At 41.7% G+C, this 20,147-nt stretch overlaps 1 protein-coding gene across 1 annotated transcript; it reads right to left on the bottom strand.

The window, feature by feature from the left end:
* Window positions 1-739: 739 nt before the first annotated feature.
* Window positions 740-18,713, bottom strand: LOC308137005 (LHFPL tetraspan subfamily member 3 protein-like; the record flags this gene model as incomplete). The annotated part of the gene is made up of 2 exons (XM_080505561.1): window positions 740-1,047; window positions 18,287-18,713. 2 exons carry the CDS (start codon window positions 18,711-18,713, stop codon window positions 740-742), a joined length of 735 nt encoding a protein of 244 aa, XP_080361687.1.
* Between the last annotated feature and the right edge of the window lie 1,434 nt (window positions 18,714-20,147).

Genomic DNA, 20,147 nt, shown 5'->3' with positions numbered 1-20,147 from the left:
AAGATTCATACATGAATATTGAGGAAAATCAATGACCAGATTTGAGATATGTTGATATCATACATTAATGTAAAACACTGATTAGGTTCTCTTGTTTTGTTTTTCACAAGCTGCTAAATATCCACGTGGTTGCTATTGTCAAAGGTTTTGTTCTGACTTGTGATACACGGATATTGAGTGAGTTCTCCAAATAACAATAATCACATTACATGTGATTGGATCAGATAAAGGCCCCTTCATGCTTCCCGTGTCTGCAAGTGTCCCCATGTGCGCAGAGTATGCGTGACGTCAAAACCGTCATCCGCCACCGTGCGCGAGTGTCCACTCAGACCCCTCTGCGGTCGGCCGCGGGCAGCCTAGATTTTGTGACCGCGGGACCTGTGCACAACTGTGCGCGCAGACTGCGCATGTGCCAGTCTCTACCTATTCCGGCGCGTCACAATGGAGGCAAACTTTGAAGCCGACGTGTAAATACAGCTGATGCTTGTCCTCGTCGATTCGTCTCATTTCCAGGACCAGCGCGCTGAACTCTCCGCTCCTTGCTCTATTCACATTAAGCAGTCGCACATACTACCATCCTCGTTCGTTATCCTCCTCTTCGGCCAAATATGACAAACACCGGATCTCTACTTTTTGTTCACGCGAGGTCACTATTTTCAGTGCTCAGCGTTCTTGACGATGGGATGCATGGACCAATGCGAGTCCATAATTGTGTGCGCCCCGCAAACACTCGCATACTCTACGCACTTGTGGACCCTTGTGGACCCTCGCGGACACGGGTAGCATGTAGGGGCCTTAATGCATCCTCACCCTTGCTTTCAGCCAGCAACTCCTCTGTCATGAGCCCATCCTGACGGTTTCCCAGGACGAAGGCCAGGAAAGAGAGGATGAGTGCGTCCAGGATGCCCATGATGGCCAATATGTAAGCCCAACGCACCGAGCAGGCCCCAAGGCTGTATTTATCCGTCTGCTCTCCACACATCCGCCGAACCTCATCGCTGTCCCAGCCATCAGGGTAGATCATACAGCCCAGCACAAGACAGACACCTGGACGGGAAGAAATGAGGTGGGAAATGGATTAGAAATGGTGGCAACATCAGGGATGAAGTGAGCAAGTACAGGAAAGTTGGAGACGACTTCATAGAGAAAAATTTCCTCATATTCAATAACATCTTGTGAGAAAAAGAGAAATGATGATCATTTCAAAACGCTTCAAAATCTCGAGCATTATGTTCTTCTCTTGGTCGATTTTGATGTGTTTATTGCATTTATGATATTGATTTTCATTCCCTCGGCTGTGTCTAGACAATGTGTGGCAGTAGAGGAGCCATAAAACTAACAGTAAACAACTGCAGCAGCAGTGGCAGATTTAGAGAGGGGTAACTTCTCTCAAACCATAAATCGTCCTCAAAAACTGCCCGGGATTTTCTTACTGTCACATAAATTACTTGAATTTAAAAACAACTTCATGGACTTCCCAGCCATCACTCCTTCTTGGAAGTTTAATGGAGAGATAATGTTAGACTTTAACTAGCAGCTCTTGAATCTCAACCTCAGCCCGATGGGTAAAAACCCACTCATCTTCCACTTGGTTTCCTCTCATCTTCCATTTAGAAGAGGTTCTTCTCGAAGGTAATACTGCGACAGAACAGTGCAAGAAAATTGAGAGCCCTTATACGTCTCAGTTTTTGCCCAGAGGGTTTAGAAAAATGTTCTCTCATCTTCAATTTCAATGAGCTTCTCTGAGGTGGTGCTGCAGTGGAAGACCTGGAAAAATAAGCTGACTGCAAAAATTACCCATAGCGCAATGTGCATTAATAATAAAATAGACTTCCTACTCTTTCCACCAAACACCTGATTGCTTTTAGTGTTTTGTGACTGATTTCTGTTTCTTTGTGTATTGGTGTTTCATGTTTTAAGCATTATTCAAGTGCATAACTCATGTTTTAGGAATTTCTGCAGCCCTTCACATCATGCATTTATATAATCATTTTTCAATTAAGTGTATGGGTCGCTGTGCTTACTTGGAGCTCCGAACAGTTAAACTAATCAAAGTGAAAACAATCTACTCTCTTGCATTACAGCACATATGGACAATAGACAAGCCAAGTATCTATCAGAACACTGAGTAAAATCCCTAGATACTACACCCTGTTAGGTAGAGACAAGGGTCTGAACACACATTAAACACATTAAAATCTATAGTAGACCCAGGAAAATCCAGGGCACAACACTTCAAAATCAACAACCATAAGTACAGAAACCTTTTGTTATTTTTTATTCTGTAGCATGGGTGGACTTAAAAGCTAAGTGAGATAAAGTTCATTATTAAGCAACATAAAACTTTATTATTCTTGCAATGATGCCAAGGTTGCAGTAGACTACATTCTTGGATTTATGAATGAATGAGTTTGTGCCTTTTGATGGCTTGGCGTGGCACCGACAATGACAAGCTCTTTTCACACAAGAAACACTTAACTTAGCCTGTGACAGGCCATGATAGTGCCTTACTAGGACCTGTGTCTCTCTTCCCACATATGTTTTAGCATTGCTGTCTGTCAAACATACCTCTGAAGTCTGATTCCGGTCAAATATTGTCACTGAGGCTGTCATGTACATTATGACATTATGACCATTGAGGGGACTATTATGACGAGAAGCAGAGTCTTCACTGAAAAGCTCCAATTCCAGCCGAGATTATATATAAACCTCCACAATTTATCTGACTTGCTGTCTTTCCTCGAAGGAATCGTCATTGTCAGACCACTACCATACGGTTAATGACAATAGTAATCCAGGTAGTGGCTACAACGATGAAGCTGGGGAGCTAAATCTGAGTTGATAATAACTTTTATTATTATGATGTATTTGTATTTAAATTTTGTAACAAATGGAAAAAAGACGGAGGAAGTGGAGTTTGTCATCGTGTCCACTTGGACATTAACTAAAAAGCCACTGCATCAGTCAAGAAAACATGTTCTGTCCTGTCAGTATGTGGTTATCCACTGATGGCCATTAGCAGCTGAGAGAATGTGTAAATAAAAGTGAGTCCGTGGTCAGAAAAGGTTTGCTTGTGAGGGAGAACTTTGAATAACCTGAAATGTGTGACACCCATGCACAATGTTTGTTCATTATACTGTATGAATACATTGTAAACCATTGGGATCCATAGTTTTTCATTTTAAATACCTGGTAAGTCGTGATACATAGTCTGCAAATGTTGGAACAGTTCCATTCAACATTTTACATTAAAACAAATTTCATAATTTTAGTTATTATTTATACTTAGAATAAATTCTGTTCTTTAAAAAAAAAGGTTTATTATTCCCACCACTTTTCCTCCTTTTTTTGTGATTTCATCTTCCACATTTAAAGGAAGAAAATGTCATGAAAAAGAGGTCCTCTGAGCTGCTGCTGCAACTCTTGAAGCTTTTTTAACAGCCTTCCACCGCCCCCACCAGAAGAAGCCTGGATCGCACTTACATAACAAAAACTTTTCACCTTGAAAAACATCCATCTGTAACCAATCTGCAACATTAGCAACTGTCGCTACATGAATGCACATGATGGGAGTTTCTGTATAATGCACATTTAACAGAGGGGGTGCAAGGACAGACAAGTAATTTTGAATGTTTGTGGCGTTACTACTCTCCCTCCCACCTGACACATTTACTACAAAGGCAGCACAAGCTTTTCCAGATGCTGCTCAGGGTTTTGTGCTTGCCTTTGGTTTATTCCAATGCAATCATGAATATAAAAGCGAGACTCAGGAGGCGAGGAAAAAAGGCTCTGAGAAAAGAGAAAAAGAATGAGGATACTGAAAAAAAGACAAATGCTTATGGCTTCAGGGAAAGGAGACATAGAAAAAACAAAAGCCACACAAGCAGTGAATTTTTTTTGTCACAGTTGCGACTGAACACGATCTATTCCAAAGCCTGCCTCTGCAGATAATCATCTCGGAGGGATGCATAGGCCAGGATTATACCAACAGAGGGTGCCACATATGCCACTCTTATTTCCAGAACCAGCTTGTGGTAAAGAGGAGGAGCAGTTGTCCCCACTGCACACGGTAACAGAAAGCCTGGAGTCAATTAATCCGTAACTACACACCACAACAGCAGAGCAAAACCATCCAGCACTGCATCACTTACATAACAGCACTTTTAACCCCCCCCCCCCCCCCCCCCGCTCGTATTTTGATTCACAAACACAGAACACTCTCAATTGAATCTTTAACAATTTGAGAGGCAATGGTGCTTGAAATCAAGTTTCATTACATATTGACTGAGTCAGAGAGAATGTGCTAACACACACCGGAAATCTAACTTTGTTTTTTATACACCCCTTACTTAAAATGGGTTCATCGACGGCATCATCAGTGTGTGCTGATCCCTCAGTATTATCTTCCATTTTGAAACTCAATATGTGTACTGAAACAAAGAGAAGCTCAGAGATTAAAATATAAATAGCTCGTAGTCATGCATTTCCTCATTGATACAGTACATTTGTTGCATATAGAGTAAATCTGACTTTGGAATACTGTGCTCAGAAAACAGTTCACTTAGAATTGTCCCAGATCTTCTGCTTTTTGTCCAGTAATGTAATGTTTTGGCAAATTGTGCAAACAAAGTTTTGTCTTAATAGCAGAACTGTGCTGTTTTATATAAATAATTTCATATTTATTTTTAGGAGAGTTGATGGCACAAAACAAGAAAATGCACAAACATCTGAGTAGAATCAAATTGTCATCTGGGACTTCCTTTGCTCTTTGTAGACAGAGCAATGATTACGTTGTGGCTTAAACTAGATAACAGCCATACTGAAGAGTGTGAAATACCATTTATTGAATGGAGGTGCATGAAGTGTTACTCAAAAAAACATGTAATTATCCCGTATATCTACTTGTTTCACACACTTGCACTGCACTGAGGCAGAACTTCATACTGCAGTAATAGACGTGCTCTCAATTCAGAGCCTCGGAAAACAGCGGCGTCACACCTGACAGAGAGCAGCTGTCAGTTGGAGCCGAGACCAGACATTAGCTGACAGCATTATCCTACTGCTTCGGACTTTACCCTTCCCGCAATCTTTCCCCTGCTCCCTTGAGGGTGCAGCAGACAGGCGCAGTGACATGGGGATACAGATTATGTGGCAGGGTGAGGCTCAGAGATACAGTATGGGGGAGAATGAAAAAGATGACGGGAGCATGAGCCCGCGCTATGCTTCATTCCCCTGTGTGGCTGCTTGCAAACACCCAGCGCCATGTGAACGTCACATGCACTGGGTGCTATATGCTGGAACTCAGCTATTCTCAGCATTTATTTTTTGCCTTTTCTCGACAAACAGACACGTTTCTCTGTTTATTCAGTTTGTTGTCGCTTCCCAGGAACACCATGATGACACAAATGGAAAACTGGACTGAGAAATGCATGTTGGCTAACCGCATCTTACATAAGAGACTGTAGGTAGAGCAGATTAGGTGCAAACTAGGCTACAGGAAAGTCTGCAGGCAGACCGGCAGATGGTACAGAACGGTATGGCAGTAGATTTGTCAGGAGCGTATTGGCCCATTTTCCCTAAGAGATGAGCAAATCCCATCGATACAGAACCCCATTGCCTCTGATAATCTCCGTGTGTCATTTTGAAGGTGGTGAAACTGGGTAGAGGTCCAAAGTGAACTCCAAAGCAGTGACTTGATTGGATTTGTACATATCTGGTTTGCAAACAAAGAAGGAAAAACTGTAATCTGTTTTGTTGTGACGGTGTCGTGTGGAGCTGTATGTGCGAGTGTACTTGGAAATAAGCTATGGAGTGCTTCACTAACACATCTGCGACAAAACTAAGAAGCCATGAATAGGAATCTGTATTTTTCCAAACTCCCTCTGTCCTTTGTGAATTGCAATTTCTCCTCATTTATTATGCTTAAAACTTAATTATGCATACATGCATCTAAAAGTGTGTCATCTTGGACAGCTTTATGATAACACATAGTCACACATGTGCACAGATATATTGCCATGTGCCATGTGCATCCCGCTAAACATGCCCCACTTAGGTGTTGAAGATCATTTCTCTTTTCTCATTGTGATACATCTGGGGGCCAATGAATAAAAGAACGTGTTTACTGAACTGACAGTCTCCCTTCTGGCTTGTGAGGCGGTAATTTAAGGTCAGCAGAAAAAAAGAAATCGGATCAAACGCTCTGGCCAAGTGTTTATCCCAGCAGGGCTTCGAATGAATATGCATCGGTAAGTTTGCGTTTATGTAATTGAAGTTGCACTCCCACAGGTGAAGTAGTGACCTGAGCGAGAGCAAAGTCTTTTATTTAAAATCAAATCGTTCATTTTGTTGTCTTCTTAATGCTCATGAAAGACAATTGATGAGGAAGCTATAATTAAGATTCAAAAGGCAATATTACTCATGTCTAAAGAGACGAAAGCTATCGCTGTTGATCGCTCTTCTGTGAGTAATGTGATCCACTGGCCCTTAAGATGCGGTTTATCCCTGACGCTTGTTATCGTGGCAGTTCTCAACATTAAGCTCCAGGCAGCGCGAGTCTCCCGCCAATACTGAGGCGCAATGTGGCAGAGTCATCTGAGCAATCATTGCTCAGATGACTCAGACTAGAGACAAGCATCCCAGAATCTGAGTGCCACATTGCGAGATACCGGTTGGAGCAGCATTTCGAGCCTAAAGTTTTACGAACTGAAAGTTTTATGGTTTGGCTTTGTCTGTGCTCTGGTGGCCTTTCTCTGTCAAAAAAAAAAAAAAAAAAAAAAGATGAACTGTTTCAGTTTTGTGTACACGCTTTACTGCACCAACAAATTCAAGTCATCGCAACACCTTGCCACTTCCAGCTGCCGTCAGTTCCAATCTCACTGAGCTGCAACTCATAAATTTCACTTGGAATCACAATGAATAGACACTTTGCCCATGTCACATGAATGCTGCATCATTTTCGCTCCACATTTGCAAAATCTATCCATCCGTCTTCTGAAGCACTCTATCCAGTGTATCAAAGGGCAAACAAAGACACAGAGACTAACCTGACCAGACTAACATGATCAAATTTAATTTCTCAGCACTTTCTGATATGTTTTTCAGACGAGATTGAGAGATCTGTTTAACACTGTGAAACCATTTTTTGGAGAAAAATAAAAAGGTGATACAAATATGTTGAACCTTTTCATAATTTCATAACATTTCTTACTTCCATACATGCAAATTTTACTTTTCTGAGGCTGATATCTATGTGATGGTGACAGATGACCTGGTTGGTCGCAATTCAAACCTAAGGAGAAGAGCTTTTACTCACAGCGCAGTGTGCTCGCCAGTCAAATTATGAGAATGTACAATGAGACTGATTAATCCAATCTTTCCCATGATGGTCCATCCTCTAATGAAGTATGGGCAGCATCAATGCCTCCTCTTCACACCAGACAATGAAGACTTCTCTCTGGTTTCAAAGATGAGCACCGAAGAAAGATGGCCTAAATCCATGACAATGATGTACCATAATTACGTCTAGATAAATGGGGCAATTAAGAGTGAATGATCCATATAGTGGGGGTAAATGGAGTGTAAATGTGTGACCACATTATTTTGCATCATGGTCCAGGTTTATTAGAAAGAGAACAAAGAAAAGAGGCCATAAATAGAGTGAAAGTGCTTATAGAAACACTTTGTTACATTGCAAGACTGATCAGAGGATAAAAAAGGAGGCTTTCTTGTAGCATCGACATGAGGTAAGGATTGACAGCTGGGTAGACGTGAATCAAAGACCTTCCTTTAAAAAACATATTCTAAAGTGTTTAAGATGCAGTGTAAACTTGCATGAAGAGAAACTTTTGAAACTGACTCTGACAAGCACTCCTGAACGATGAGGAACATGTTTCCTGAGATGGACTGTTTGCATTCTAAATCTATTTCTGCTTCAGTTGCTGGCAAGACTCGTTGGTTGCTAGAGGGAAGCAACCCGCTTCCAGGCATCCTCTGAATTCCAGTCTGTCAACATCTTCAGCAATTTTCTGCACAATGAGCACATAGCGCCCAGAGCTTACCGATCAGTTCAATTCAAAGGGTTAGGAAGAGCAAGATATGGCTTATTTCATCAAATCATCATTATTCTTTGCCTCGACAGACCTTTGCAGAAATGTTCTGTGTTGTCACTTTCAAAAGGCAATCTCACAGGAGTGCAAGTTACACTCAACCAATAGATGGTAAGTGTTCTGATTTTCATCCATTTCAGTCTATCCATGCATCCATTTTCTGAAACAATGTGACCAACTCAAGGTTGTGGGAGGCTGGAGCTGATCACAGTGGTCTATAGAAAAGCACCAGGGTATCTGGACAGGTCTCCAGTCCATCACAGGGCAAGTACAAAAAGACAGAAAGTCTCACGCACACATTCCTACACTCCAATTCACTTAAAATATGTGTTTTTGAAGAGTACGAGACCAGAAAACCAATGCACACACAGGGACAACATGCAAACGTACACAGAAATAATAAAAGTAACTAAGTGATGATCTTACTGTGATTCAAGAGTGATAACCACTACAGTACCAATTGGTGCCTGGTTTAAAAAAAAAAAAAGAGGCATCTCTATCTAACAGTAGAGGAAGGAGGAGATGTAATGTCTTTGGCAACCTGTATCGAAAGACATGTTTTATCCTGTCTTGTCTGACCATAGACTGTCTATTCAAAGGCCGTGTTCTCTCACTCTAAATATCCACATAGACCATCTGGTCACTGCCTCATTATTACACCCCGATTGAAGTTGGTATTAGAAAGAAGAGCAGACTGCAAACGCCTGACAGAAAGCTGAATGTCGGAGCCTCTGAAACGATCCAGTGACTAAGTCACCAAACGAGTGACACAAGAGTGGGATAGATGCTGCTGCAATAAATGAAATATCACCTTATAGGGGAAAAGCAAAGGTGGGTATGCAGAGCTGGAGGGTGCAGGCAGAGAGGGGAGGAGGGATCAAGGGAGGAGCGCAGCATAAACCGCAGTGAGAAGCAGGAGGGACTTAGGCAGGGGTGGAGGGCTTATGTAACAGGTCCAGATGCGGTCTGTACCTCCACTGAGGATAAAGATTGGCAAGGGCAACAGAGATCAAAAGAGACCTTTGAGTTCTCGATGAAAATACTGAGGGGCCACCAGCTCGGGAAGGATAGAGGCAAACAGCCAGGACTGCTCTCACAGTCAACAGTGAGCATTTGGCTGAATATAGTCGGGGGACAAACTCAGCAGCTGAGGCTCAGCACCACCCAGTACTGATGTTTTTTTTTTTTTTCCTTTTATCTTTTAAACATGAAATCCACATTAAATATGCAAGCTTTCCCAAATTCTCCCTTAAGCTAGCCCCTTCATACATAATAGTGCTTCAGGGTAGAGTCACTTGAGTGGAGCCTGCTGAAGCTGACACACGCACACACACACACACACACACACACACACACACACACACACACACACACACACACACACACACACACACACACACACACACACACACACACACACACACACACACACACACACACACACACACACACACACACACACACACACACACAGTAATTTATTGCGTCGCCCCTGGAAAAGGTTTTTCAAATCATTTGCTTAAATTCAGTGGGTGTACTTACTTTAAAATTGTAGTAAAACTGATATATGTTATATTCAGTCATTGTTATGTGACTGTTAAAATGAAATATTGCAACTGAATAAGGTGAAGAGAAACTTGTAGTTTTGATATATGTAATACAAGAAACTTATCATTACATTTAAGAACAGTACTTGTATGAATCTATCCATCTCACCATGACAGTTATATGTGGTATGCCTTTCAAAACATGGACTCAGTGTGAAGGTAGGTATTTCAATCTTGGAGTTTGAAAGTATATCATCATATGTGCTTTTACGTAACAGGCCTAGGCATATTGTATGGAAAGTATAATGTTTTATAGCTAGTTATATTTTCATATTCAACGAACATATGATAAACACTGATGAACTAGCTCCAACTATAAGTCAATTACTTATTACTAATTATGAGTTATAATTTATTTAATAATATAATTGGGGTTGGCTGTGACTCAGATGGAGCTGGCTGCCCCCCATAGTACACAGTTCATAAAAAAAAGTATCCTCAAGCAAGGCACCGAACCCCAAGTTGCTCTAAAGGAGGCTGAGCACCTTGTTGTGTGAGCATGTGTGTGTGATTGGGTGAATGTGACCTTAAGTAAAGCACTTTGAGAGTGCTGAAGCAGTGAAAATTCCACTTCACGAGTGAAATCCATTTACCATATATGTTTATTTGACAAAATAATAACTAATGTCAAAGTTCAACTCGAATATCGAGTCTCAAGAAGAAATTATAATTCATTAAACAATAACAACATTAACATAACATTAAACAACATAACATCTTCAATTGAAATAAAGCCTTTCTTGAAGTTTACTCACATTTTTAAGACTCCGATTGAACTTACTCGAAGCACTCTGATAATTTTGATAGCGTACCTGCCTATGCATTTCTACAGCGGGGAAAGTTTGAAACATGGGTCACATTGTCCTTGCGGTCCCATCTCATCTCTATCACTGTAGAATGAATAAACATCGTCACCCCACCCCCAACAATGACAGAGCTGTGGCCTGCGTCAGGGTACTTTTGACATCACTGGGATTAACTCTGGCAAATCTATACTCCACACCCCACAGGGCAACAGGGACGCCACACACAGGGCGAGTCATGACAATGACTTGGCTGGCATTTAGAGTTTGTATTCAACACTGTGCTATGCACAAGCTCACCAAGTGTGGGATAATTAATCAGCATTGCTCTATTGCGTTTGATGTACCAAAGCATGATCTTGGGATTTCTTACAATGAATCGACGGCCCTGCATTAAATCAATGAAAAGCCTTTTCAGAGAGACTTGTGTCCATCATGATCAATCATTGAAAGGAGCACATTATGTGCATATAAATAATTTGTCTCTGCAATGTGTATGATAGCATATGGAGCTATGCTTCATCCTTCTTCTGTCCAGCATCAGCAAGACTGTGAGCTGCATCCATGATAGTTTGCCTCCTGCTGGCTGTAATTAGATGGTTCAACTGTCTGTGTGTTTCCTAATTACAAACATTGGGGGATGGAACAGTGATAATGAAGAGGTGATTTGAATGCAAATTACCTTAAGTAGACATGAGAAAACATGATGGCAGCCACAAATATGCTTTTTCATCTATATGTGTATTTTACGTGGAAAGACAATATCACAAAGAAACACAGTGAGGGAACATGACAGAGTTGTACATCCAGGTTATTTCATTGAGTAACAAAGGTTTGTGGTCAGTACATTCAGTTTTGGTAAGCTCTGAAAAGTTTCCTGGCCCACTTGTCATGGCTTCCTTTTACCGCCTGACTGACTGTCAATGAGCCCACACAGCCAGAGTGTATTTCAGCCAAAGATTTCTGAGGCTTATTTTAACTGAAGAAGAGGGTTTGTTTTCTTTCTCTTTTAACTCATGGTGAGCCCATTTTTTCCACTTTGTGGACAGAGAGAGAGAGAGAGAGAAATCGTTATTTTCCCTACTAGAGTTTCATGTCGAAAGGCTTTTGAAGTAACAGTAGAGAGTAGTCTAATATGTTGTGCTTCACTGTTTGGCTTCAAAATTGAATGCATATCTTATTTAAAATGCCATATAGAAACAACACTCCCTGTCTTGTTTTAAATAAAAAGACCCTATGTACATTGGATTGTGGTTGAATTAACCAGTTTTTTTTCTTCTTCTTCACAGAATACCAGCAAAGCTCCAAGCTGCCACAAGCCACCGGCTCAATGACGCAAATTGTAGTGTCACGGTAAAGGTTCTCTATACAGTATTTCAGACTCAACATACAAATACTGAAATGTATCAAATCTTTTCTTGTTTTATTCTTAGTAATTTTAGCTTCTAAATCATAAACATAAAACAATACAATACTTAAAAATAATTTGATTATTTCATAAGATCAGATGGTTTTCCTACGTTTTATGCCACAATTATCACAATAAAAATGCTATAGCTCTATTTTATAAGTTTGAAATAATTCACTTTTCATATAATGTTTTATTAAATTAGAGGAACTTGAAGGAATGAATGGCAACAAAGCAAGGCATCAAAAAGATGCAAAAAGGTTTCCTGTTTCTTTACTATTCTGGAATCAAGGGTATTGTGAAGGAAACTTGGCAGCATGTTATTAAAGTAAAGACAGCAATTTTATTCATGTTGGCATAAACGCTGTTATTCATATGCAAATTTTTGATTTAGGTTTTTTTTTTTAAGATTAACAAGTGAAGGAAGTATTTTTTTATTCAGGAAAAATCCCATGTGGCCAAAAACAAGCCAAGCCCTTGGCAAGGATGGGCACCTATTAATATGGATAAGACAAATGATGCACATCCAATACATCTACAGAGGGAACTGCATGGTGTTATGTGAAGCAGGCGGAAATGTTCATACAAGCAGGCAGGAATCAAAGCGAGCAGTGCTACGATGAGAATCTGCCTTTCCTTCAGTCACACACTAATCTGCTTTAATAAAATGCCTGATAGGTATCCAGACAAATGTGTTCATTTGCAGCATTAACTCCGGAGGGCTGGAGCTGATCTGCTGCTGCTGCTGCATTGGAAAGCTGTGACTGTTCCTCTCATGCCAAGATTAACCACTTTCTACTTCGACTTTCAACGATCAAGTATAGTACGTTTACCCCTTGCGGGACGAGCTTTGCTATGCATCTAATAGGCCATGGGAGAAAAAGGCAGATAGAGAGAGAGAGAGAGAGAGAGAGAGAGAGAGAGAGAGAGAGAGAGAGAGAGAGAGAGAGAGAGAGAGAGAGAGAGAGAGAGCGAGAGAGCGAGAGAGGGAGATAATAGATCAGTATGTCTTTTTTGACCTCTGTTATCTGGTTTGTTTTCTGTCTGCTTTCTGTCCTTGCCTTGCATTTTGTTCACTTGCAGACCCGTTGCTGCTTGTTTCTTTATGCTACTTACTCCCCTCTTTCCCCTTTATCTCCTTGTCGTCCTTTCTCACTGCTCTTCCTCTGCGTAGGTTGAAAGTTTTGATGATATTATCCTGCTCGTTTGATCTTCATCCACCTTTTTATCTTAAACCCATTTTAGCGGATTTCCTGACAGCTCTATTTTTCCGCTGCGGCAGACTGCTGCTGCATATAGTGACATAAAAAGAATACATAGTGGGTCCCCCCCCCCCCCATAAAAAAAAAGAAAAATTGCAAATAGCTATTCTTAAGTCACTCTGCATGTTGTTTCATTCCCAACATCACACACAGTATTATGTTTTATTATATCTCTTAGCTTTGTATAGCCTTTCTAAAACAGATTGCCCCAACTGCTTCTGACTGCCTGCTTCTGTTTATACTTGGGTTCTTCTACCTGCTGCCATCACATAAATAGACTTGTTATTTTACACTGAATCTCATTCTAAAACTTTACAATTCAGTTATAAAAATTATTCCCCTAAAACTTAGGGGGTGGCATAAAAATCCCAAGCATGCTCTCATTTTACTTATCATATCTGGTATTAATCTGATCATCTTTTGCTTTGAGCTCCAGGACAAGGGACATGAAGTTCTTACTTTTACAAACTATTGTAGGCAGATTGGTCGAGCAGGAGTTTGAGTATTTTGCTCATTCATGTGACAAAAGCAATGATTAATTCCTGAATAAATAGTTGAAAGTATTTCAACTCCTCACACCTTCCCCAAATTTCTAGACAAAGCAGAGAATTTGCAGTAAATGTCTCTTTGAACTACACAAATAAAGAAAAAGCGGAACACAAGTAGCTTTTTAGATAAAGAGTTCAGCTTGTGATGTTAGCAGGATTCATGTTAGTATGAATATGAACAACTCTCTCAGAGCATTCTAAACCCCTCAAGAAACACATAATAATGTGCAAATGTTACAAGATTGTGTGAATATATGTGGAAAAAGATGCATATAAAGTGTAATCTTTCTACTTAAGCTAATCACCAGGGAAGAGGATGCCAGTGCTGCAGACGGTCCAGGACTGTGCAGAGTCTCCACTGCAGAATAACTAATACTTCCATTATTAACTACCAAACACATCAAAGAAAAAGCAGAGGATGCTCCTCAGGCCAGTTTAGTCCTTTTTGCTTGCCTATGAATTCTACAGCAAATCTTTTCTTTTCAAATTTTTTGGGGATGTTTGCACAACCGAATAAGCAAATAGCTAAATAAACAAAAAAGACAGCGGAAAAATAGAAACCTGACCTTCCTTTTTTTTTTTGCAGTGTTTTGAAAACAGACCAGTCTTCCCAAATAGGCCACCGTGTGTCTGCACATTTGTACTGCTGACTTTACAAAGCTCACACCTTACTTAGTCACAGAAACATGACTCATATCTGTTTTTTTAAGAAGAGACATTATCACCCTGTGTAGAAAAAGGCCGGCAGCTGGTGTGGCAAACTGCGCAGACAGTACATAAACCACGGAGGTAATTATGACTGACCTCACTGTATTCCTAGTTAATTGGTGTACAGACCCCAAAAGAACTGAAGTTACAGGACAGAGAGAAAGAGAGCAAGAGAGAGAGAGAGAGAGTGAAAGAGAGAGAGAAAGATGCACACATTGTACAGCTCTCCATGAAAGAACGTGATGAACAGAATTGAGCAGATGAAAAGAGATGACATGCAGAGACGGGTGAAGATGAACTGCAATGACGGAAGAAAAGAGAAGATCATCATGGATCTTACTGTACTGTGTTCAGCTCAGCAGAAATAAGAAGCACACACACACACACACACACACACACACACACACACACACACACACACACACACACACACACACACACACACACACACACACACACACACACACACACACACACACACACACACACACACACACACACACACACACACACACACACACACACACACACACACACACACACACGTACATCTGCATGCACTGAACTTCAGCAGATGTCCAGACAGAAATAGCTCTGTTGTGGAAAGTAAAAGAAGGATGCAGGTCCATCTAGGACAGGATGGATGCCGTGAAACAGTCTCTGCACTCAGCTCTGTTTGGCCGTGCTTCCGATTTCTAATGGGTCCTGGTCGTTTGCTTTTCTCATCAAACATTCAGTCTTTGTACCTGGAGTTTCACAGAAAAGTTCTCCTGGCGACGGCCGGCGATGTGTGCGTGCTCTCACTCACTTGTGCGCTTGGAGAGGCGCCCGCTGCAGCAGCGCGAATTATATGTAAAGTGTTTATTTAAAACCCTCTGACCTCGGTCCAAAGGGAGTTATGAGAGCTGCTACAAAAGTGGCATGCAGCGTATCCGTTAAATTAGGTATACTTGGCTGACGCGTATTGTATGACCTTGATATTCAGATAGTGTGTCTGAATAGCTCTTTTATTCAATGAGGCATGCTACTGTTATATGCTGTGTTTTCATACTCGCTGTACCGCCAAGTACCTTAAATAAATCTACATTTAAAAAAAAACGAAAGCAAAATAAAAACGCCGTTATAAGAAACAGCCATGTGGAAAAAAAAGGTTGATAATGGCGGCGCATGCTGAAGCAGACAGACAGATTGGTGCTCTGAATACAGACTCTGTCATTTATGTCCTTGGACCAGCAGCAACAGCAGGAGTGGACGACAACAAGTTATCTCTGGAGACATTAACTATAATTTGTCCCAGAATGTTTACTGGTGCAAATTAATCATTAGGGGAAAGAGAGCAATCAAGATACTCCAATGTTTCCTCTCTTTATGTGCACATATTCCATCTATCACTGTGACAGCGGAACATCAGCTGACAGTGAGGTGACGCTGGTGGGCCACCTGTCATCTGTTCAGAGGGCTCGTAAGTGAAGACAACGCCTTCAGCTAAGTTTAATAAAGTGTGCCAGAGCTAAGCGGACCTGCTCATTAGCCATCCCTGAACCAGCTTTCCGTGGTCAGGGTCTCTCTTCATGGCTTCTTCTTTCATCTCTTAGCTGAGGAAGCACAAAGCCCAGCGGTCTCCTCATTAGTGGGGCTTATTGCGTTGATTCAACCCAGCATTACACACAGAGCGGGACCTGTTTCAAATAACTCCCCTTCTTTTGCTTGTATGCAGGATGGTGGCTGTTTTGCCCCAAAAAGCAGCCGTGCCATTTGATGTTTGGCACCATTTTCGATGATGGAGGCCGACGGTCAACACTGGTCAACACAGCTACAGTGACGAAATGCTGCCAGCAGCAGCCAAACCACTGACTGCTACAATTTCTAATCACCTACTCTGGGACACACAGAAACACACACACATCTGGTGACTGGGACAATAGCTAATCAGTGTGAAGAAAGTTGACATTTTATATGAAAAATTTCACATGAAATTAAATGCAACACATGTAATGAGCTATATTAACAACATAACACATACATGTTTCATCAACGTTTCTACAAATGCTGACAACAAAAACAGTATGTAAGAGTATTAAAAATCATGTCTTTACATTATTGTATACCTGCTCCAAATATTTCTTCAAAAACGTGCCTCCATTTGCTATTTTTAGGAGCAAAGAATGCTAGATCTGTATGACACAATCACAATAGTTCAAGCTTATATTCAAAGCCAGTGCAAGGCATAGGCAAAACTCTATTATTATTTCTATTGGGTGATGAATTAGAAAACGCCCTTGAAAGCAGGATGAGTCATCAGACAGTTGACACTGTTTCATAGGAAAAGAAATGGGCTAATTTCACACAAGAAACACTTCACTAATTATCCTTTTAACAAATATTTAGCAGAAACAGAGGGATAGATGAACAGGTAGACACAAACTAAAAACAAAGGTGGTGTAATTTTCATTTGACAAGGTCTTTAAGTGGAGTCCCTGCATCATGTATTAATAATGCTTAACTGTAGTTTTGAATGTGAATAAAATACAGTTGAACTTCACACTCATACACAGGCTGTATTGGTTTTTTTAAATAATTATTATTTCAGTGAATTAGACTCCCGTCTGCAATGATAATGCGTATAACAATACATATTGTTTACTCACCAAAGGCCTAAGAAACATGTGGATGTAATTGTACTGCCTGGCCTGATATTTCTTTGCTCTATGGAGCTGTCTGTTAAATAAATAATACTGCTATGTATTGCTATGTATTTCTATTATGGCTCCACTGATGTTTTCTCGTGCTTCTGCCTTTGGTTTTTCTCCTTTGCCTAGACTTTTTTTTTTAGTTTTTTTCACTCGTGGCTTTCCAAGAATTTTTAATTGCAGAGAACGACTTGTCAGTTTTGACAACTGCGGATGCTCTGGAGGTGATAAACAGTTGGTATGACAATATATCAAAGCCTCAAAAATGAATAAGCCTGATTTGCATCCAAATCTGGTGGAAGCCAACAAATTATGTGAGATAGATGCAAGTACAAGCTGGAAATTAAATCGGCATTAATAATGCCTTTGTACAGGTGCCTTTTTCCAGCATTCTGTTTCCTAATAGTTTAGTTTAGCTAAAAAGCTAATATTTTCTGATTAAAAAACTAAGTGGATGTAAAAGTAACAATAATTATATAAAAAAATAAAAGATTTTGTGAATGTATCCATTTATTTTATGCATAATAGAGACAAATGAATATTATGAAATGAGCTGTAGTATTTAACCATAACTGCAATGGTTCTGAGTTGCAGTCTGCATAATAGATCACCCAATTTGAATACATCTCACCACCACAAGAAATACAGTTATGGCCTAAGGATCCCAAAAGCAGTTAAAAAAAATATATTGAATGTCCGAGTGTAAAAACAGGAGGAACCCAACAAAAAACTCAACCATACAAGATACAGAGAGTTTTGTGGGTCTGTAGAGGTAGGATGAGGTTCACTCAACCAAAGGGGGGTAAAACCCAATTCCCTGGGCTTCTCAGTTATTGATCACGTGTGTATTGTAAAAGATGGTAAATGGACACATATTTAATAGCAAGGTATCTTCACCTGTAGCGTACAGGCGATGGATGGGGCCTGTGAACACAGTGCAGTCTATCCTCTATTCAGCACCATGGACAGCACCATGGTTGACCGCTCCAGCAGAGTCCCTGATCTTTCCCCAAATATCTGTTGCGACTTAATCTATCTCATCAACTCATTCAGTGGAACGCAGATGCTTGGCTTTGTGAGGTTTTTGGTAACTTAACATGATCCAGATTATTTGAGGATGACCATGCGGGCTCAGACAGTGAAGGCACTAACCTGAGGCTGCTTGCATCCAGCCACATATCTTGTACACGGTGGATGTGCTGAGCAGGAAGAAGAGACTGAAGCAGCCGATGCAGGAGACCACGAGCATCATAGACATCCCAATGAAGAAGGAGGCGGCCTTGAACGCACTGGAGGGGATCGCGGCGAACTCCGTGAAGCTACCCTGGCAGGCCAGCTCTCTGGAGACTCCGTCCCCGATGCAATAGTGGAAGAGGCCGAAGTAGCCGACCTGCGGCGTGTCCATGCCATCCCCAATCCAATAGGGCTGTGAGAATATGGTCACGTTCACGATGCCGAACAGGATCGTGAAGATGGCCCATAAAAGTCCGATGACACGCGAGTTGCGGACGTAGTTGGTCTGGTACAATTTCGCAGCTTCTGCAGACGGTAGCATTGATGCGGCAGATCCAGGTATCATCTTATGCAATCCCGAATACTAAAGGAGTGTTGCGATCTGTTCGAGCACAACGCGACGTGTTAACATTTAGCGCATCGACGGAGCTTCTCTCACAATCACAAAATCGAGCGGAATCATCGGAGGAGCGATGCGACTGCAACACGGCAACAACATCTGTCAGCGCGCGATCAACTCATGACGTCGCATCCGAAAAGCAGGCAACGAACCGAGCGAGCGTCTGGAGCAGACTGCCTGAGCCCTGGAGATGAAGACGAACCACCGCACTGCGAGACGCGCTCCCACCCGCTCACTGAAGCCGCGTTCGGCCGACAGTCGTGCACATCGCTGCTCCGCGATGCCCTTGGAAAACCTTCCGACCGACGGGGAGCTGTGTTATTGACGTCGATCTACAGCCCCACACACAAACGTGACGCGCAACGTATGAACCTGATGAGAACCAGAAAGAGCCTATAATAACGAGCGTTCCCCCGAATGGTCGCGCCCAATAACGCACAGGCTCCGCGTTATTGTAAATCAACGCAGCCTGCCGCAATTATACCATTCAGAAAAAAAAAACGAACGACAGCCCCCCCCTATGGCTCGTCAGACGAGGATTTATTCTTTATGACAGCATCGCGGGTTTGTCAGGGATGCTGGGAGTCAGAGAGAGGAGGGGAGGGAGGAAGGAGGGTACAGATGGTCGACGCAGAGGCAGCCCGTGATGCGCGTTTGTCCGTGCAAACGGTGACACACACCTTCTGTGCGTGATAACGCTGCGTCAACATCCAATCAAGTGACGGAACACCAGCACAATCTTGATGGTCCACTGAGGAGCACTGAGCAACACCCTTTGTCAGATTTCCTGTGTGTGTGCGCGCGCGCGCGCGTGTGTGTGTGTGTGTGTGTGTGTGTGTGTGTGTGTGTGTGTGTGTGTGTGTGTGTGTGTGTGTGTGTGTGTGTGTGTGTGTGTGTGTGTGTGTGTGTGTGTGTGTGTGTGTGTGTGACTGTGTGTGTGTAAAACATCTCCTTGTCCCTGCACTACCTGCTGTGCAGGAAGGACAGCCAAGACTGCTGGGCTTCATGCTGCTGTGCTGTCAGGAGGTTACGTAACACTTCATAAAGCATCAAACGATGCCCTGAAAAAACACTAGGATGATTACACAGCTCGTTCTTTCCACTAAATTATTGTAAGACAAATATTAGGTTAGCCATTGATTAAGGGGCATAATGATACCCCTTTCATAGAGCTTCTACAACATTGGTTCCCAAGCCCGCTCAAGTCTCACACCAAGTTGACATTTTTGCTTGAATGCTTTCTATTGTTTGTTTGTTTGTTTTTTGCATTATGAGATATTATTGTCAGGATGATTTCAGGTGGTGCAGGTAGAAAAGCAAGCTTGTGTTCAAATCCCACTGTCAGGCAGGTCAGTAGTTAGGGCCAAGACCTTAAACTCC

Source organism: Blennius ocellaris (assembly GCF_963422515.1).
Source record: "Blennius ocellaris genome assembly, chromosome: 11".
NCBI classification, from domain to species: Eukaryota; Metazoa; Chordata; class Actinopteri; order Blenniiformes; family Blenniidae; genus Blennius; species Blennius ocellaris.
Note: the sequence above shows the minus strand (reverse complement) of the source record. Positions and strands in the feature narration are given on the sequence as shown.